The 22,300-nt window shown below is 34.3% G+C and overlaps 1 protein-coding gene across 2 annotated transcripts; it reads left to right on the top strand.

The window, feature by feature from the left end:
• Positions 1 to 340: 340 nt before the first annotated feature.
• On the top strand, positions 341 to 21,431 carry LOC135682219 (uncharacterized). Of its 2 annotated transcripts, none has more exons than XM_065197004.2 (8): positions 341 to 710; positions 9,179 to 9,290; positions 9,868 to 9,915; positions 10,870 to 10,944; positions 11,553 to 12,002; positions 12,223 to 12,297; positions 16,487 to 16,567; positions 19,245 to 21,431. In XM_065197004.2, exons 1-8 carry the CDS (start codon positions 642 to 644, stop codon positions 19,760 to 19,762), a joined length of 1,428 nt encoding a protein of 475 aa, XP_065053076.2. In that variant the 5' UTR covers positions 341 to 641; the 3' UTR covers positions 19,763 to 21,431. The 2 variants fall into 2 exon arrangements, with proteins under 2 accessions (XP_065053076.2, XP_065053077.2); XM_065197005.2 differs by lacking the exon at positions 341 to 710 and adding an exon at positions 8,646 to 8,781.
• Positions 21,432 to 22,300: the final 869 nt, after the last annotated feature.

Raw genomic sequence — 22,300 nt, 5'->3', positions numbered from 1 at the left:
TGAAAAAAAAACCTTTCCAACTTTTAACTATAGTAATATTTCTTAACTTTCTCACTGGGAGTGTTTGCTTTGTTTTCTCCATCGTGAATTTATACTTCAATACTTTAGGAAAATTATCTGAGCTGTAAAATTATGCTATCAAAAAAGGTTTCATAAAAATTGCTGAAACTTGGTCTTACTGAGTTCAGATAAATCATGTGATCAGATATGTTTGAGCATAGAAAACGACTATGTAGATTTCTGTCACATTTTGGTCTAAACTTGCATTAGCAATCGAGGCTTTTACACAATCAAACTGACTTTCGTATTATATTTTATTGGGTCTTGAAAACTGCTCGCATTGAGCTTAATGATTGTTGGTTAGTGCACTTAACGATAACGGAGGACAGGTGTTGTAAATCATTCGGGCGAACTTGCAGAATGATTCAGTACTGGCCATTCACTGGCAAGTTATTGTTGTCGCTATCAGCTGCTTCAGGTCAGGAGAGCTCTTAGCATTTATTATTCGTGTGGATAGCGAGTTTGCCATTTCCCGAGCAAACCTTCAGACAACCAATCGAAGCTGGCTAGCATAACAAATTAGCGCGTGATCTCCGCCATTAGAACAAAGCTCGGGCAGTTCAACAGGAACTCTGGCTAACATGAATTGTCAAAGTGATTGTAATATTTCCGAAACAAAGTCTAATATGCAACCAGCTACGCGAAATAAGGTAAGTTCAAACAAGGAAATTGACTTAGCACTTTTATAATAAAACCTGTTACCAGGTTGTAGGTCTTCAAAGCTATGGCAAACATAAGAGTGCTTTGTTTATAGTCAGACTGTGCATAGAGCATTTGAAAGAAATATTCAAACTGATTTTCATATTTCAAAAATTTTTGAACATTTGTGAATTTTGTTGTGAATTTTGATTATGATACAAAGTGTCAAGAAATTATCCTTACATTCAAAAGAAATTGAAACCTTGAGAAAATGATTAGAGACAACAGGGGACAGAGAAAAGAACAATGCATTTCAGATGATAAAGAGCATTAGACAAATTTTGCTTATTTAATTGCTTAACAAAAATATTCATCAAATGAACTTTGTAGCAGAGAGTTTCCGTATGAAAGATGACAGATAGCTTGCTTATTCTAACTGGAAACCAATGATAACCACTAATTGAAAATTTTGTGTAAATTTTACAAAATTTTTCTCTAAGAAGCATAGCAAATATGCCATCGTTCTGTTTCAATTCGACTTCACAATCATTCGATATTATATCCCCAAATACGGTTAAAAAAGATAAAGATGTTCGCAAATTTCTACAAACATTTTGGTCATTTCGTCTTAACATTCAAATAACACAAAATTCGGATTTAAAAGAATTGATGTAAGAAAATCTTGCTATGATATTTTGGAGCTAAAGAATGGTGTTTCTAATGCCCTTTTTTATTGCACATTCAGAGTTTGAGGTTTTTTCCAAATTTTAGACCATCTGTCAAAAGCTAATATGCAGCAAATATCTGTATTTTATGTGCAGTAAAAATATAGACTTTTAATGAGATATATAAACTGCAGGAAGTGATTTTTTAGAAAATAATTTTGCTAGCTCTTTCATGTTTGAGCTGTTAATCTAAAAAATGCTACACCAAAACTTACAATTTCTTTCCGTGTTACCAAGCTTAAATTGTCTTTGCTTAAGGCAGATGGTTTCTGTAATCTATCATTGTTAACGTGTAGAAAACAAATTGGTTTCGAATCACTTCGGCAAAGGCTCACAAACCAAAGTAAATTTACTGCCAGCATTAGCATATAGAAAAAAGTTTTATGATTGCACCCAACGCGTTCAAGCAGCAAATATTTTGCAAATTATGAGGCAACGCATATTATGATGTATCATCACGACAAATGTAGTTTTTTTCTTTCGCAATCAATTGAAGGAGAAAGGTTTATGAAAAAAATGAGGTGACGTCTTATAAAACAGATTTTAAAAAAAAAAAAGTTTACAAAAAACCTCCAAGCACCTTAAAATGCAACCTCTTTCTTGCATTCTTCTCTCTAAACATCATGTGATATCGATTTTCTTATATAGCATGTTCTTCGTTTGTGTTTTTGTAAAACATCTCGAAAATCATATCTCGAAAACTTTAAAGATTATAGAATTATGTAAATCAGCGGTGTCACTCTTTTCGGCCAAACTTGAGCTCCTCTTTTCATCTTTATAAGAGATGCAAAAATCAAAGCAAAAAACAAAGAGTTCTGCAAATTTTGTGTGTACTAGAACTTACATAGCTTTTTACAATTTTTAATGATATGTACAAAGAGCTTGGAGCCAAAGAAGGAAATCTAGCATTGAAACATTTTTTAAAAGTAGTTCGGTAAAGTTTCTTTCAAGATGTGCTTTTATTTTTGTCAGCCTGTGTGCTTAATTGAATTTTCTATAGTACTTTCAAGACTTTACCTAATTAAGTACCTAGTTTAGAACGTAGACATCAATTGGACAAAAAACGGCAATGAAACTGACATTATTTGACCAAAACTTGGTGGTATGCGTAAAAACTGACCGGCTGGTTGTTGATAATGACAGCAACCACTGAGGTGAAAATATTTTCTTCAGAAAAATTTACTTTACCAAGCAGAAAAGACAAGGCAGTTGATTACAATAATGTACGATGGGTGTAAGTATCAAATTTATGACTTTTATATAATTGGAAATCTTTTTCTTTTGGTAACAGAGGTAAGAATTATAGCTATCTCTTCTGCAATAAAAAGTTTAGCAGGACCTAGAAAAGGCTTTTTAAGGCGAGCTTAAAGAACAAATTCCTTCTATCTTGGCGCAAAGAAGCCTTCATTTAGACTTCGATTTAAAAATCATTCTACTTGTTAGACAAACTATTCTCCTTAGAAAGTTCCAAACCATTCTCCTTAGGAAGTTCCAAACCATTCTCCTTAGGAAGTTCCAAACATTCATAGAATTTATACTGCGCCAGCAAAAAACCTGGCTAGGCTTCCCATGATAGTTACAGCCATGCTGTTAACACTTCATTCAAATATAGTTTTTTGAGCAATCTTCACTGAATACTGTAACATAAACTCTCTATGCCTAGACCTGCTGATATAGATCACCTTAACACAAAATGAGTAAAATTGAAACAAATAAAGACCACTTCAGTCTCAACCGTGAAACGTATATCTTTAGCTACTTCAACACTCGTAAACCAGTGTCAATATCTTACGTATTAATCAATCATTGGTCGAAGGTTCCTAGCAGAGTGGATGCATGGGTGTATAGTCCGATGATCAAAAGAAAATTTTAATTGCAGCATCGTAAAGTCGACCCGTGACACATCCACTTATAACAATGGTTAATTCACGATTGTTATAGCTATTCAAAGAGAATGCATTTGACTAAGAATGCATTCGCAAAATGAGCAGTTTGTTATTATTAATTGTCACAGCTCTACATCAGCTTTTAGTTCTTTTTAGCTGAGAAACAGGTGCATTCATCAGACAGGCTTACACAGAAGAGACGCATTTTGCAGTGTTTGATCTTCAATTGTCTTTTTGTGCGAAATACATAAGCAAGCGTGGCCGGCCTTAATTTAAATCACTTTCTGTGTAGACTCAAGCTTTTACCATCAAAGTATTTACCTAGTGTTCACAAATGGCAAGAAACTGGCCGCCGAACAGCGCCAGAATGATCGCACCCGATCATCAAGCTGGAGATTATTATTTTTGTTCAACTTTAATATTTCTATAACGCTTCTCCTGTTAAGAAGCTCAATTTTATTGCAAAAAAACAGCTGCTAGTATTCTCGTCCTTCTTCAAATAATCGTCAATCTCTGATCACCTTAATTCATAATATCAAATCCATTTGATGAAAATTCGCGCCTACGTCGAAAGCATTTCTCAGCTTAGAGCTTTTAATCATAGGAGTATGGTTAGTATTATGTGTAAAAACATTTACTCGGCTCATAATCCTTTCAATGATGCAAACAAAAACGCTTTCTTCAAGTGATGTCAATGCACATAAAGTTATAAGCTTTCTTAAATATATTATTGCGGTCCTTTGCAAAGGCCTGCCGCTAAAAGCACAACATTACTGAAAAGTATCACTCAAGTTTTGTTGAGAGTTGAATCCATTTTTTTGGGTCCGGAAAATGAGCAATCTGACGGGCATCCAACAAGAATAAGCAAAACTTCCGTTATCTCTCATCATTGCCACATCTGTTACAAATTCAGAGATCCAAATATTTGTAGAATGATAACAGGCTTGAGAGATTTAAAAATTTTTCAAAGTCTTATTTGATTTAAAGAGAAAATAAACCAACCTACATCGATTCATGATTTATGTTATGCTTATATTAGCGGACCTCATTTTTAAAACATGATTATTCAATGAAAATTTAGAAAGAAGATTGCCAAAAAGACAGTTAGAAGTGAAAAAATTTTGACGGTTCAAAATTTGAAGATGGTTTTGAAAAAAATGAAAATTTTGCAACATGCTAAAAGTTTTTTCGTTTTTAAAACATGATAGGCCAATGTCGATCTACAAAAGGATATATGAACAATTTTTTTGCGGTACAGAATTTGAAAATGTCTTTGAAAAAAGCAAAGATTATACAACATACTAAAAGCTTTTTCGTCTGACACTCCTCAGAGCAAAAAACGTCAAAATAAGGGTCCGAAAGAACACGATAAAAATATATATATACATATTTGTGGATCGAAATAGGCCAATCAGAAAAACGCAAGCACAAGACCGGTATAGTTGACCAATCAGTGCCGCGAGCCTAAAGAAAAATTACCACTGGAGTCCAAGAGAGAAAACGAACTCCTTCTGTCTACACAATGGCGGCTTTCTCGTTTGTATGTAGATCGAATTCAAAACTGCTAGATGGAAGGACGACCGGGCTCTGCCAATTATCCGAAACATGTCGTCATTATAGAGTTTTGCACAATCTGGGTTATCTAAAAGATGTTGACCGATGGCAGAATCATTTGTTTAAACAGTGTTTCTAGACCTTCAAGATCGAGGAGGCTGTTCTCTTTGAGGGGCAGTTTTGTTTCTTATGTTGAAAGGAACATGCTGTTTGATCCTATCCCCTAATCTTTGGGCTGTGCGTCCTACGTAGCCAGAATCACACTGGCACGTAAATTCATAAATGACGAAACTTTTTTGGTTGGTAGGAACGCAATCCTTTTGAATGGATGAAAGGGCTCTCCTAGTGTTGTAAACAATGCGAGGATTGACAGCAAAGAAACATTTAGTTATGGCTTGCCTAATCTGACTCTCGAATCGCAAGGAAGTGTTACCAATCCATGGTAGTTTCAAATAAACTGGGCACTTTTGCGGACCAAACTTTTGAACAGCCGAAAAACTTGATCTTCTCCTTAGTATAAGATAAAATGACGTCTTCTGAATAGCCCTTGTCCAGAAAAATCGTTTTAAGTTTTTCCATTTGCACGCAGAACTGATTGTGCAGATTTAGGGCTGAGTACTTTTTTCATTGACCAATTACTTTACTTGAACAAAAATCTAATAGATTAAAAAAGATAAAGTATGAAGAACAAAAATCACCTATGACCCTCAAGAATTCAGCCTCTTAAGTAAAAAATTCCGAGTTAACAATTTATTTTGTTTATCATTTCATAGTTTCTTTCCATTTTGCAGTATCAATATAGGTCAAGTTCCATTAATTATATATTCAAAATAACCCTCGTAACCAAAAATTATTATGATATAGCCAGAAAAATGATCAGTCAGTCTGGTTTGAGACATATTACAATACCAAGATTATGAATATAAAGTAAAAATGGAATAATAGATACACAACTGTTTATATTAAATCCTTTGGGGCTTTTGATGATTTGTTTTTTTGTTCAAGACCGTTTCAGATTTCGGCACTATTGTAGGAAAGTGCTTTTTGGCAATCAACTTTTCCAGTAACGTTATTCAAATATTAGGTTCGTGTTAGCAAGGAGACCGCTCTCTATCGGACGAACATTTTCAAATAACACAGCAAATTTTCGCAGCATACATTTGACGTCAACTATTTCAAAAAATCACAATTTTTCCAGATTGCAAGTATTTGTAATAGGAGATGACCTATTGAAATCCGAAAATTTTAGATTACAGATTAGCTACGAGACAGTTCGTGATACCAGATTTCAACAAGAAACGTCGTGCCTTGAGGGCAGGGGGGTATGTGCCCCCCTTTCATCAACCATTCGGCAATTTGTCCAAAATTTCACATCTGTTCGGCAAAATAATATTTGTAGCTCTTAGAAATGCAAGAAGCTCAAAGGAACTTATCAGCATTAGAAGGAAGATATAAACCGAAAATGTTAACTAAAGACAGCAAATCTGTACATTTGTACGGTAAATGGCAAGCTTGCCAATTGGTATCACCAAATCCTAGTGCATCTTTTTAAAGCTCAAATGTGTACGAAACAGGCTGCCATCAACAATAGGCCTTTCTTTAGATTCTTAAGAGATTATCTATATGGAAGGAAATGACTACAAGATATCATTCTAAAATTTATTTGGCAATCTGTTCTGCCAACTTTGCAAACCGGAGATCCACTTCTTTTCCGTTTTGCCCCAGGGCCTCTTTGACTTCTATGTTGCCTTGAACATAACTGATGCAATACTAGCCAGTGCTTAATAATCAAAACGACAATATACCATGAAATTGAAACTGCGAACTAGATATATTATTTTATTTGCATAATGATTAGCCAAACATTCTATCGGATTCTGTGAAGCAAGAGTGATTTTCTAACATATTTCCCACTGAAGAGAACAATGAAACTTGGTATAAAAATGAAAGAAGAAAGTAGAGCTTAAAAGAAGAAACAATTTTAAACGGCTTTGAAGAAGTTAAAATTATGTTTATATTATGAAAGACTTAAATGAGAAATCAATTGTGATATAAAATTTCATTTATATTCTTCTAGTTTTTAAATAAAACATAAATAAAGCAAAGCAATTTTAACTGGAAGAGATCTTACAGCTTAAAAATCTTAAAGTTTGAAAAGATAGGAGTAGAGGGTGCAGTGAAATGCTCAAAGGCAATGGCTTTTACCACTCTCTTATGCAGCAGATAAATAGGTTTTATATGAACATCATGTGTAAAGCCCCAGGCTATTATACCATACTGAAAAAAAGAAGAGAAAAATTAATTGTATAGACAGATTAAAACATCAAATGGAAGAAAATATCTTACCTTGAAAAACATGCCACATGTTCTAGCAAATTTTTTTGAAGGTTCAGATAAATGATATTTTCAACTAAGTTTTTCATCTAGAAGAACACCTAAGTGGCAGTGCAAGAAGAACATTTAGAAAGAAATTTTACTTATCTAGATTGCTGTATCAGTTCATTTCCAATTTCAACATTTGCTGTTTCTGATGATTAATGTCGCCGAGACTGATGAAATTGGTTTTATTACCGTTTTTTTTTCAAAATGTCTTCTTTGTCTTTCCATTTTAAAAGTTTCGCCACTATTGGGCGTTGTAGATCTTTCTGCTTGTTTCCACTTGGACCAACTCTGTGGCAGCGATAAATCTCAAACTTTACGGTTCGGCCCAGTTTATCTTTGATTACTTGCATTACAATCTGCCCTGTATCATCCGAGGTTTTTTCCTGTTGCTTGTCTTCTGGTCAACCAATGATTCGCACATTGCATCTCCTACTCTGGTTTTCTAGGAACTCGAGTTGATCTTCAATGGAATCAGCAAAGTCATTCATTGTGTTCAAGTTGTCACCATTTGCACAAACAATCTGATTAATTTTCTCCGTTGACTTTTCAGCTTCATCCAATTTCGCCTTGGAAATCTGAAATCTCGCTTAAAGGTGATAAATGTCTTTCCTAATGGATTTCATCTCATCCTTGACATCCTGAATAAGAAGCACAAAATTTGACTTGAAGGCTTCGGCTTGACTTTGTAGCAACGTCTTCAAAACTTCAATCGTAACAAATTTATCATCCATGATTGATCAAAATCCATGATTTCAACCGAATGCAGCGAAAACCAAAGAAAACTAGTTTACTCGTATTTTTTAACACTCTGAAACATTTTTTATTGAAAAGGGACTTAAAAATGTACCGCAATTTTACGTCAAATTACTATAGACACACGGCTTAGATAGGCTGATCCAATACTTTTAGTCATTACAATGTTCATCTTTTACATAGTCTCCACAATAAAACCTACATATGAGCATTTTCCATAAAAATTTGAATATTTGCGTTTTCATTGATGCATCTTTAAGACATATTTTGACTTTTTTACTACATCTCACTATTATATGTCAAAACATTATTGCACACTGCGGACTGAACAAAAGCAATTTCGCGCTGTTTTTCATATCATGCCAGATGTATCAAGACAGGTTGCGATGAATTCTTTAAATATGTGATTTTGCGCAACAATTGACGTAGAACTCAGCAAACAGCTTGCCTCAGCAAACTACTTGCCTCAGCAAAGTGATTGTTAAGCTAAAGACGTATATAAACGATAAAATCAATAGAGGAATAAACCATTGTTTAGTGACATAAATTAGCCAATCGGAAGCACCTGTTCAAGTGAGCAAGAGCAAGTGGCTGCGGAAAAACAGGTCGCTCATTTAAGATTTAAAATTTGAAGTAATTTGTGCATCTATACATACATATCTTCGGAGAGGATTTGTGAAATTTTTGGACATATATTTTTTGAGCAACAATTAAAAGCTGTGACCCAAGAAAGTATGGACTCTGATGGATTAGATCAAGAAGTCCCATATGGGTATGCTCAGGTGATGATGAACTGTTCAAGTGCTGTATTCTCTAGCTTCTTTTTCATACTCCCGTTATTATAATTGTGATAATTGCTTTAGTTTTAGCTTTCACACAACGTCATTAACGTCATTTATATTCAGTCTTAAGAAATGCATTATTTTTAGATGGTTTGAGGTGTTTTGACATTAACAAACTCTGGTAATTAAATGGTAACCATTAAGTTTTTAATTCATTGATTGGTTTAACGTAATCGACTGTTTTGCCAGTCAAACTTATATCTTGTTGTCTTAATCCTCTCCACGTCAAACACACTTGTGCCTCAAGTGCACTGTTCTTCGCGGATGCGTGACGCATTAGATGGGCTGGCTCTTCTCCTTAGCAAGTCTGATAGTAGTTTTTTTAAAATGATTTTAGACTCCGGCCAACTTTGACTGTAAAGAGCAGGAAAAAGATGAAACTGTTAAATATTCTGCAACTGTCTCTAAGCAAGTCACATCAGATCCAACATTGGTCATTGATTCTCAAGGTTTGTGAATCATATTTGATGGCAGTGCGAGATGCCTTTTTATTTCTACATTAGGAGACAAAGGAGAAAGATTTGTTTCAAATAAAATTTGGAAAATCCATCATATTTCCTATGTTACTGCTAATTTGCCTTCTATGCATTAATTTTTTTGAGCAAGTGATGTCATTTCACTTTTACATTTAAAATTAGATGTTGCCTGGCATTCTTGTTAAATCGTCGATACCAAATGTGAATATATCACAAAAAACCAGTTGTTTTCGTCTTTACTTAGGGATTAATTTACTTGAACAATTTACACTGTTTTTTCAAAACCAATCACAAGTTTGCAAAAAAACCGCTTGTGATCGAATCAACTATACAGCTGTTAGGCTAGGCCACGGGCTAACCAAACAGCTTCTTTGTTTTCTGACAAATTCGAAAAAGGCGCAGATGACATGCTTCGATTTTCTTCAAAGAAAAACGATGAATTCACTATCAAGTTACCAACTGATTTTTGGAATTAATCAATTTAAGGACATTTCTTATATTCTTTGTAAGCTCTTTTCTTGAATGGATGCAAAGTTTGATTTCTTTCTAGAACTATTTCAAGATTTGGCTCAAATGCAAGATCAATGGATTCAAGAAGGCAAGGCTTGCTTTTAGTCCATTTCAAAATATCTCGAAACGTCACTTAAATCCTTCGCTGATTGCTGATATGTATTTTCGCTTGCTTTGCTGCTACATTTTCTGGCTACAGTGTGTGCTGAAAACTTTCGTTACAACAATTTGGGTAAATTGATTTCCGGTGAAAAAAGTTAACAATAAGTAGGACCGGGAAAGAACCATTGCAATATAGCATAGTAGTGAGTGAACAATGTATTTCGTCGTTTATGTTTGTCTTTCATCATCAAGAATGGCTAGAGTGATGATTATGAAGGTAAAGTTGAGCGTATCTAACGAAGCTAATAGGAAAAATACAGGCATGAAAGATCTTTCGCTAATCGAAAACGATTTTTCTGAAGAAGCACGAATATACTAGATTACATTAATTGCTATATTCAGAAGAAGCCCTGGAAAAGGCAAGTAGTCGTGAAAGAGGATTGCCGAGAATTTGTGCCTGGCGAAAGAGGCAACGGTTTCTTCAATACAGTATGGACAGACAGTATGGTCAAGTGCTTTTGCTCGAACTAATGATTTAATAGCTATGTCCTTCAAGACACTTTCAGATATTCTTTGGTTCTTTCAACAATGAAGAGCCATGTTATAGCTGCGCTATTTCAGCAATTTTTAGAAATTTTCTTTTGCAATTTACAAAGTCTCATTTGCCATGTGAAAAGACTGTTCTTAGTTCACCAAATGCAGCACAACCGAACTAAGCCAGGCTATGAAATCTAAGTCATTATGCTTTTCTCTGAATTTGTTGAATTTTAAATCAAACCGAAGTTATTTCTTAAATATATTTCCAAAATAACTTATCTAATTTTTAGCAATGCAAACGAAATGCATTTAAACACAAATGGTGGTAAGTGAATAAGCAATTAATAACCATACTTTCCATAAGTATATTATAATTCAATATTCCACATTTCTTTACTAATAGCAAAAAAAGACGAGCAGTTTGTTCCTGAAGTCCAAAATTCAAGAAAGCTAGCAGCTGCATCTCAAGAAGTTAAAGGTTCCAATTTAAAACAGTTCTAGCAGACTGAAACATCATTAGTTGTAAGAACGTATAAGGTGGTACATAAGGGCTTCGGAATTAATTAATTTGTTTCTAAAAACTGCTAAGGTACCAGCATTTCTATAAGATTATTAAAGTAAACCGTCAGGGGGATAGTACGGAAAATTATGAATTGTTTAAGAGCTTTTGACCGTGTTTGCATGTGGCTAGAACCATGTCAATAGAGCTTTCTATCTCTTCCCATGTTAGTTTGTTAGGAAAGCAGACATTTAAATAGACATAATTGGATAGTAATTGCATTTTAGAAAAAAGTTGGTTACACCAAAATTGGAGGCCGACCGAACTGTAGTTAACCTTCCTTTCAGCAATTAAGGATTGGAACTTTCTAGGAATGTTAAAACTTGAGATTCAATTTTTGCAACGATTACATATCTAAAAGACGATATATTTTAGCTTCACTCGGAATAAGATCTCTCTGAATCACTTTGATCATACATTTTATTCATTCTCTACCAATCAATTGTACACCCGTTTCTATATCTCAAGCTATTTTCAAACATTCTACGATAACTTGATTTTTTTAAATTTACCCAAATCTTTTAAAGGAATAATTGGGAAACGGTCAATTGTTAAAATAGAGGTTGAACAAAATGCAAACATATCAAGCTGCTGCGTAGTAAAGACAGAGCAATGCAAAATGGAAGATAATCCATACATGAAAATAGCCTCTACTCAGTATACAACCCTCACTCCCGCACAAGCAACAACAAAACTTTCGTCCATAAAACGGCGTCAAATTGGAGCTGAGATACAAGCATATTCAACTGTATCTGACTCAATGTCACTTGCTTATCAGACATTGTCAGCAGGGTCCTCTCTGTCAAACGGGACGCATTCAACGTATGCCATAAGTAGGCCCGAATCTTCATTCCATTCATACATGAACCAAGGTAGAAGTCCTGATTCAAAAACTGCACCTCATGTATCGCATACACCAGCTTTCAAAATTGAAGAAGCAAGCATCAGCTACAGGGAAAATTTTAAAAGAAGAACCGGTCAGTGACTGTTTCCTTTTTTTGCCAATTGTCGTTTATCTTTTATTAGACATCAAGTTTTAAATTTAAGTCTCTCTTCTAGAAGAGGCGCACTAGATATTATTGAATTTTACTCTGAAATATCTGGAATGGTTTTTGCACAATGCAGCTAACATGACTCAACATTATTATTTCTATAATTGGATAAAAATCTCAGACTACTTTATCTTTTGCGGTTTAGATCAGCAAAGAGCTTGCTCCGGACAATCATCAGGACAAGCAGAGTATTTTGGAGTATATTCAAGTTTGCAAGAAGGTATAAACTACTTCTCAAGCTTTTTTGTAACAATATGTAAAGCATAACTGCAATTACAAAAAAGATTGCTGATGTGTTTTGAAAAATATTCATCATGTAAGCAATGACTTGCTCATTCCTGTTAGGCACCCAGTTCTCACATTTGAAATACAGCAACAAATAAGCAAAATTTCTAAACAGCATGAAGCAAACATGTTATAGCGTTTACTATTGCCGAGGTAAAAAATTTCTCCGACGAGGAGACCAATATGGCATAGGCATTAAGCAGATGGTAAGAAAAAGAGCTTTATGTTTATAGCAGGCTAGAGGGCTGCACAAAGGCAAAAGGGGGGGGGGGGCAGACCTCAATCTATAAGTTAGCCCGTCTGATCAGCCAATGTGTTGCGGATAGAAAAAGACTAACTCTCGCAATCAAGGTACGAATATACTTCCTTCTAGGTCCTTCTAGATGAGCACAATTTCTTTTCTCTGTCGGTAGTTTTTCTCATCACTTGTCGTTAGCTGTGTACAAAATAAAGGCTAATCCCTTGATTGTTAGCCTTGAGCTCCAGCCATGTAAAGAACAAACTGAAGAAATTACCTAAATAGGTTAATTTAAGTGACATTTTTAAAAGATGATCAGTTGTCAGTATTTAGAAAGACAACTTAAAGACTCCCAAATATTTATACAAACCTTGTGCTCCAAATTCAGTGGCAAACGATATTATCAATAACTACTTTTAAAAAGTAACAACTAGAAACAATTTAATCATCAGTGACCTAAGGTTTAGCTTGTTATACGAATTAGCCTTACAAAACAGTTTTTTATTTTGATCAAGAAAGGACTGGCCATTTGATCATTTGTTTTAAATTGTGCTGTTGCAAGAATAAGACAAGGGATGGATGAATTGGCAGGAATGAAATTAAGAAACCTTAGACAGTTTCTGAAAAATAGGATGGGCCGAAAAGAGTTTGTTCAATGGACCACTAGGTGTGATTTCTACCTAGCCTTCCCAAAAAAACAGTGAGCAACGGCTTTTAAAAATGATGTATATAGATTGTAAAACAATGATAGCCAAGAAATAACAGCGAAATACTAATCTAGCGAGAAATAGGGTAAATTGCAAATGTTATCACGATAATTCTTTGCCAACGTGACTTCTTTGTTAAGGATCAACATTATAATGGCAGATGGATGCCATAGTGCATATTGTAGGCAGAGTGTTGCCAACAGGACCTGAATTTATTGTTCTGTTGAAATCATGCTAGAAAAGATCTATCTTGTGAAACGTTGCCTCACAATGACATGATGTACTCCAAGCAAATATTTAACTTTTGAATGAGAATCAGGAAGTGGTAATCTAACAGGTTTTTATGCTAAAAATGTTTTTTGATTAGTTGTTTTGCTGAGCATTATTCATTGAAAATGATGAGTAAATAGCTAAGGCGGAAAATATATCTATTATGCCTAAGTTTAAGCTCATTTCCGGCTCTCTCAATAAGATTTTGAGGAATATCAGAAATATTAACACTGATAGCTTTTTGAAAAAAATGAACTTTAAAGAATATAAAACCTTTTCACCTTAATAGTTTATCATGAAAATGAATTTGAACTTGTGTTTTTAGCATATATGTATAATAATTTTCAGATTAATATAATGTTACTTCTGAACTAACAATTAGTAGCCCTAGAGCAAGACTTTTGAATGACAATACAGATGAAGCTTGAAAAATTGAAAAGTGAAAAACTTCAGTCATAGATATTTCTTGTTATTCAAAAGCCCATCAGTAAATTCAGATTAACGTTTCAATCATAACTGAACACCCCATATGTAGCTTAACTTAAAATGAAGGCACATTTAGTAGGAAGCGTTTTATGGAAAAAATAGTTTTTTACATTACTTTCTTACATTACTAGCGTTTAGGGTTAATAGAGGCTTGAGAAAATAGCTTCAAAATCAAACAAACAAGGTTGCTCTTAGTAAATTGTAAAATGCTTCAAAGTTTTAATGAAATAGATGGCAAATGCAAAGTTCACCTCAAATTTCAAAAAAACAATAAAATAGTTTGAAAACAGAAATCTTCAGAATGGCAGTGGACAGTTGCCGTGTCAAGGCTTTAAACAACTTTGCTTCTTCAAGGTACCTTTTCGAAAAGTTCAAGATTTATTCACAAAAAGTTCAATGTTTCCTGCTCAATTTGAATCAAATTGTAAATTGATGTTGCAACTTTTTTTAACATTTTTATGTCACCAGATCTTGGAGAGCTGGTACCATTTGCTTATGACAATTTAAAAATGAATCATATCAAACTGCGATAACCATGTCCAATTGGCAAGACAATCTCTGTTCAATCCTTGAAATGCAATTTACTCTGAAGTGCAAATAGAAAGAAATTGCTTTCAGTGTAAAGAAAGTTTTAACAAAAGGAAAAGTTGAATCACATACGAAGAGTGAAGACTCCGTTTATATATTATTAATGTTATTTATTGAGAAAGAATAGATGTATTTGATGAATGCTTGCTAGCTAGACAGCGCAGGTGCAGAAACGTGAACACTCCCACGATAGGCAAGGAAACCGAAACCCTTCATGCACAAGTCACGTGTAATTCAACATAAATAATTCACGTTGTTGAATCTCTGCCGATATGAAATAAAAAAACCTAGTTTTATTATCAATATTGATGGAGAGACTGAAATAATGAAATTTTTAACATATAGTGGCAATAAAAAGAAGATATTTTCAGAATTCTAAGATAACAATAATATCGGAAATGGAAGAAATTATTGAATAGAAAAATAGAAGCCAATCTAATCGTCAAAGAACAAGACATTAGTATTCTTATAGACGGTTGTTTTGGTTTGGAGTTTAAAAAGCAGGCAAATGAGCAGTGAATATGACGGGTTTTTCTATTGCATTGAGCAGCAAACGACATTTAGCGTTTTGTGATAAAAACTATTTCTTGCTTCAACAAAGATCAATGAAATGTCCCGATGAACAAAAGCTGTAATTGGAATTGATGATGATTTGGCGGATGAATGAAATAATAACTTTAAGGAAAAATTTTGAATTGCATTCAGGCTTTCGTCCATCATTACACGCAATTATAGCGTGAACCCGGTTTTTATTAAGTTACTAATAAAGGAAATGTTACTTCCTGATTTTGACCAAAGACGGAAACTAATGGGAAACCACTGAAAAACCAACCTTTTGGTTGCTTAAAAAAATGTTTACCTATGAGAAGTTGTTTGATTTATGCTAAAATTTGAGAAGCCTATTATTACATATCCGGTGAAAGAAACACCATGCATCTACGATGTTCATACAGAAGGTCACTAAAAGGAAAGGAGAAGAATAATTTGTTCATTTATATACCAAACTACATAAACTCATCCTAAAATAATGAAAAATTATTAAATCTGCATTAGCAGGCAGTTTAAATGTAGCATAATCTTATTGACGGTTCAAAAATCCTGCTACACTAAACTCATAAAGCAAAAATAAAATTAAATACTTCTAGGTTTTGAGAAGCACGTAAGAAGCAATCACATATGGCCTTATTAGTTACTTCAAAATATTGCTTCTTGCTGTCGCTCAATGTTTTTCACTTGGTAACTTCGAAATTAAGTCCTAGCGTAGGCCACTCTTGTGAATATTCATTGCATTATCAGATGAATTACGCGTACAGTCTCAATCAAACTGAGCGCGCCAAGCTAAACAGGTTGAAAGGAGAGATCATATCACACGTGCAAGGTCACAAAATTGATTTAACGGGAAAATTGGACGCATTTAACAACTTGCTAGATGTAAGCGATAGAGATGTCACACAGTCATTGATAAAAAACATAGCAAAAAGCACATCTTTGATAAGTGACCCTCAATTCCATTTGCCTATTATCACAGTATTCGGTTGCTTAGTCTCATCGATTCTAGTGACGCAACAGCAACATTTACTTCATCCTTATTTCTGTCGTATATCTTGAATCAAGTGAAAGGTCACCGCATCTATTTGCCTAATAGCTTCAAAACCAGAAACCTATTTCAAGGCACTTCCAGAGTTGCTCTAAAAAAGGCTTATTAAATCCGCTATAACTTCTTAAACTCTCATTTATATAAATAGCCTTCTGTATTTGTGTTTCTCTTCAAAGCAAATCATGCTACCATTGTGATAATTTCGTATGCAAGCTAAACCCGAAAACCTTTTTTGCAGCCTGTTATGAATCAAGCATGCCACCGACACTCGAGGACCCTATCAACGATATTCGATTGAAGTACCATCATTTCTATGGAGGTTTGTTGTCATCTTTGAGGCAGTCAAAAATTACGTAAACATTGGATAAGAAGAGTTTTCAATGTGTTTCAAAACATCAATAAACTTTTTAAGGAATTCGTTGCAAAAAGGTGAACAACAAGAGTGAAACGATTGCCCAACCTGATTTCGTCTTACTAAAAGGGAATTCCTGCCAGATTATGTAAGGCTATTAAGGCATGGCATTTTCTAGCGTATTGAATAAAATGCACTTGTAGTATAAAATTTTGTCATAAAAGATTATATGCGAGAGAGCCCCTTACCAAATATGAAAAAAATGCCTTATCCAACCTATCCAGCCTTATCCAACAAATTAACTTTTTTCTAAATTAAGGTGACCATGATATATGATATAATATGTCTATGATATAATATGAAATTTGTGAAATACACGATGATTTCACTTCAGTCAGCTTCTTCAACACAAAGCTCCCTTCTATCAACAAAGCTGAACAGGAACACATTAGATCTAAAAGGACATATCACTCGCGAAAACAGCCATATTCTAAATGATGTTTTTTATCTTTTAACAGTTATTCGTGCCTCTGCATATTGCTTCAGCCCCTTTAAAAACTGAAAGGAATCAAACGAAGACAGTTTTCGACGCGTCTAACTTTGATATAAAAACAACATAGGATGAATACTACAATGAAAATAAGTGCCAGAGAAAAACTATATAGTAAACTGTTATTCCAGAATTTATTTCAATGCACTTTGGCTTTCAAAACTCTGCATCATATGCTCATCTGCAGTTAACATCGATGATTTATGTAGATCTACTTTTACGCCAGGTAGTGCCTTATGTGGTAGGAAAAATTCGTGGTTCTTGTGGGGATAAGCTAATCTCTTACCAAATACGAAGAAAACGAGAAAAAAAAGAGTTTCTTGGAAAAATAAGGATAAATATGTTGTTCGAATGATGCAATAATTGTTTTTTAAAATGCTCTAAAACGCTAAGAGAAGGAGATTTCCTCTGTGTTCTTTCGTAGTAGATTTCCTCTGCGTGCCTCCCAAATGTGAATGTTATGCACTTTTGTCATTGGCTCTAGAACAATAGCGCTAGACAATGGGAATCTAGACTCATATCCCAATCAATAAAGGACATTCCATCTCAGGTTCCAAAGATGGTAAAAGATCAAAAGACATTTTAATCTTTCAGCTTTTAAGTATCATTGGATTTTGCATCTAAGACAAGTATTCCACGGGAATATGAAATTTTTTGACAATGTTTTGCTACATGGTACTTTTTCTGAACAGAAAGAAGCAACATCTTTGCAATGAAGGCCTGAAACACAAAAGCCTGAAACAACGAAGGTCTGAAAAATTTTGTTCAAAATGTTGAGTCTGAATCAAACCCCTAATATTTACATAGTGTTCGCTTCAGGTAGTATTCGAGCCAATCTATAGTTTTTCGAAAAAAATTACAGGTGATTCGTTCAAGGTTTTTAATGACTCCATGAAGAGTTTGATACAAAGTTTGATTAAAGTACAAGGACAGAAATAATTCTAACATTCTGTTTGTCTCTGATCTAAAAGTACAGTAGACCAAGGGTTTTACAAAACGTTTATAATCTGAGGAATGGATAAGCCTGTAAATATATATGGTCATGCAGACAATCATTATAGTTTATCAAACTTTCATATAACCGGTGACAATTGTTATACCCCCAAGAATCCTGTTAAGGGTCGATGGCAACCTTTTGTGCCTTTATAACTTGACCACTACAATCCAATCTAAATGATGCCTGGGACCAAAAACCGGTTGTTCGCAGAATAGTTCATTAATGGAAGGTTCGCATAACGAAGTGCTTAAAGGAGCTATCAAAAAAATTCACAAATAAGCCATAGAGATAATAAATGGTTAGCTTGGCATCATTTAGGTACTTGTACACATATTTGCCCAGTCCTTTTTTGCATATCAATCACTTTTTAGCATGCTAAGGTGACATTGAAAGACCTTATATCTTCCTTGATTTAAACGAAAAATTTCTTTTTGTTTCGAGTCCATGATTATTGAATCACAACCACCTAAGGATACAAAGTCCACTATTAGATTAAAAACGCATTATATATTTTCGTTTAGTTTGAGAAACTGCTGTTGCGCAGATCAGTTGAAGTATCATTATTGAATATTGTTTGTTTTCGAAAGAGTTGAGTGACAGACACCGCAAAGCGGGGGGGTGGGGCTGGGGGGCTTTAGCCACTTTTTGCAAAATATGCCACATATCAAGTAATAAGATATCAATAACACCTCTTTTTATATGGTTTTAGCCCCCCCCCCCACTTTTTTAGACCCCCACTTTTCGCAACGCTCCGTGGTGCCTGAGTGAGCCCCACAAACATAAAACCTGCCAATCTAACACCATATGAGTAAATGGTTCTATATTCGCTACAACCATTTTACTTTATAAAATAAGATGAGCCGTACTTTCTTCCTACGATATTAAAAGCAAAGAAAAAGTCAATGATTTATCTTCGTGTAGTTAATAACAACTTTTTGAAAGAGCTTATTTTAGAATGGGTTCGGAAAAGGATAAACTGACATTTTCAATTTCTTTCTTCCTTTGACAAAAATTGATGAAAAATCAATTCAATTCACGAATAAACGTCATTATATGGACAGATCTATTCTTGAAACAAAACGTTTCTTCTTTCGCAGGGACAACAAGATATCATGCTTACAAAGGCCTTGCTGAACATCAACCCTATCATAGAAGAGGGTCTTTACAATTGTGGCAGTTTCTAGTGGCCCTATTGTCAGAACCAGATTGCCAGCAATACATTGCATGGACTGGAAGGGGTCTCGAGTTCAAATTGATTGACCCCGAAGAGGTAGCCAGAAGATGGGGAATTCAGAAAAATCGACCGGCTATGAACTATGACAAACTAAGTCGATCATTAAGATATTATTACGAGAAAGGGATAATGCAGAAAGTAGCAGGAGAAAGATACGTTTATAGGTTTGTTTGCAGTCCGGAAGCTCTCTTCAACCTTGCATTTCCAGACGGCATGAGACCTTTGCTTAAACCAGAATGCCACCAGCCAAACAAGGTGACGGATCAACAAGTAATTTCAACTTCACGTGACCAATATAATTTCCAAACGTATTTAAACAAGGTTGGACCTTCGTGCAGGCACCCTTCTTGGAACAAAAACATTAACTGTGTGTATCAGTAGCGATTGTGACAGGTTGGCCATGTTAAATTCATTGGGGCATTGGGTAATCCAGCCAAGAACCAAGGGGTTGAATAGCTAGTAGCAAAAATCGTAGAAATGATACTGAACAAACTAGTATAGCTAAAGTTTGATATATAAAAGATATCTCGCGAAGCTTCACACACTCTCTCAATATGCAAGAAATTTTGATGAATATCGAATTAACACAAAGAATGAAATGGATTCAGCCTTGACCACCAAAAATCATGAGAATTGTATTTGAGGGACTTTTATGAGAAAAGCAAAATTTTTCAATTCAAGCTCTTCTTAATGCCAGACCGCCCATTAACACTTGAGATTGCAACTTATACTGTAATTCCTTTTCAATGCAGCTTACGAAAAAATTTTCATGATAAGGAAACGCGAACCAAAATTGCAAAGACAGCTTTGCACAGAAGGTAATGATATAAATGTCACATATATAAATGAGGGAAGACAATCTATATGATTTAATAAAACTCAGAAAAATTTCAAAATTTTACAATAGCTGGTTTCAATAGACTATCTCGGAACAGTTCACGAACTATTTTTACTCTTTGCCAGGGCCTAAAAGTGGAAAATGTCTTAATTTAACATTGAGTCTAAAGAAATTTTTAAGTAGAATTTGCTACCTTCCTCTTGTATTCTTTACAGTATCTAAGTTGAAGTGGATATAAATCAAAACCTGGCCTAAATTTTTAAAGCAAATTGGCTAAAAAATTTTTGAAAACTTTCTGTATATTTATGAAAAGCATCGTATCGTTCCAATCAAAGAACGAAACTTTCTGTAGCACATCAAATGACATCAAAAAAGCAGCTGACTTTTAAGGAAGTTAGTCACTTTTTAATACTTATAAGATATTATGTATATATTGTATCTATTTGATTATGTAAATCTGGAGAGTAGTATTGCATGGAAATATTGTATTTAAATTGAATAATATCATAAACAAAATTTCCAAATTTGATTTTTTCTTTCAATGTAATACTGTTTATGAGGCAAAGGAAAAGAAGTCGCTCGTATTGCAATGTTTTGGATAGTTAATGAGACTGATTTGCTGAATGAATATCAGCAGAGTTAAGCAATCATCATTATCATACTCTACGGATCACTTGAACAAAATATTTTGGTTTTCTTTGTAAAACATCGAATTATGTTAAAAGTTTTCTGGACAATGACTCTGCCTACAAATCGAGCAAGACTGAAAAATGTTCAAGAAGTGATTAATACAACAAATATTTTCCTGCAGATATCTACGAAGCTGCAGAGGTTTGTTGAAAAAACATATTTTCTCGGCCGACAAAAATGCTCAATATAATCGAAAAACCATGAACATTAATACGCAGGCAAGCTCACTTTGGATCTAGCAAAATAACATAATACTCCTAAAGTAGTATTAAAGTAGTATAAAACGGTAGACTACCTAAAAAAATGAAATAAGAGAAACGATTGTTATAGTTTTGCGCTTTGTGGAAGATCGCAATCTTTATACAATTTTTGAGTTGAGAAAAAAATTGTAAGGAAATTCTCAAAGTTCATATCAAAGTATTTTCCTTCTCGGTGGCCTTGTTAGTGCACATCACATCCAATGCGACAGCGCCAAGTGAAACTTAATAAATTTCGTAGTCATACATTTCAGTTCATTTTTTTGTGAACTGAAATTTAACTAGAAATGTAATAAACACTAAATGGGCCGGTTAGCCCAGTTCAAGAAAATTCTGAGTCAATCGAGCATTGGAATTCTCATACTTTAAAGGTTAGTTCATTTTAATCTTTTAGATATCAGTGGTGACCCCAATCTCCATGTTCAACATATTTTGAATCGACAGCTGATTACCCATGTTCATAAGGCGTAAATTCAGGGTCGCAAGTTTGGCCCCGACGCTCGTTAGCTTACCTTCCCAGGAATTATGATGGGGGCTTAGAAGGGAAAATGTAGTAAGGAGAAGCAGCAGTGAGCAACGATGTAATGCTTGTAAACAGGCCTTAAAGTAATTCAAGAATTTTTCAGCACTTTTAACAATCGAAGCCTGACCAAAAAGTTTTGAACAATACCTGGCAAAATGGCTAAAACTACCCGAAAAACATAGATATTATCAAAATTCCAGTCGAAAATAGACGGCCCTTGCTCTAATCTATAAATTCAACTGCTTAACAACTTCTGCCCTAATACTATAAGCCCTTATATGTCCTAATACTCTATAACCGTAACTACTCAACGAGCTTTACAATTACAGTAGATGTTCTCTCTTCGAAATCGTTGTGTGGTATGTGTTGTGTTATTCTTCGGCTCTAAACATCATTTATACTTGACCTTTTTCTTATTGATTTCAATGAAATCAAATGTACTTCCATGAACTAAAGGATTTAAACTCGCCCAGATGATAGAAGCGAAAGGTGCATTTTTTTCCGCCAAGAGCTTAGAAACCTGACATTATGAACCTAAAAGAAATATTTTTATTTGAAGTAATTTTATTTTTTTTTAATTTCAAGGACCTTTAGCAAGGCAGTCGTTCAAT

The sequence above is a fragment of the Rhopilema esculentum genome, chromosome 16 (assembly GCF_057945365.1).
Source record: "Rhopilema esculentum isolate cy_ngs chromosome 16, ASM5794536v1, whole genome shotgun sequence".
Lineage (NCBI taxonomy): Eukaryota > Metazoa > Cnidaria > Scyphozoa > Rhizostomeae > Rhizostomatidae > Rhopilema > Rhopilema esculentum.
Note: the sequence above shows the minus strand (reverse complement) of the source record. Positions and strands in the feature narration are given on the sequence as shown.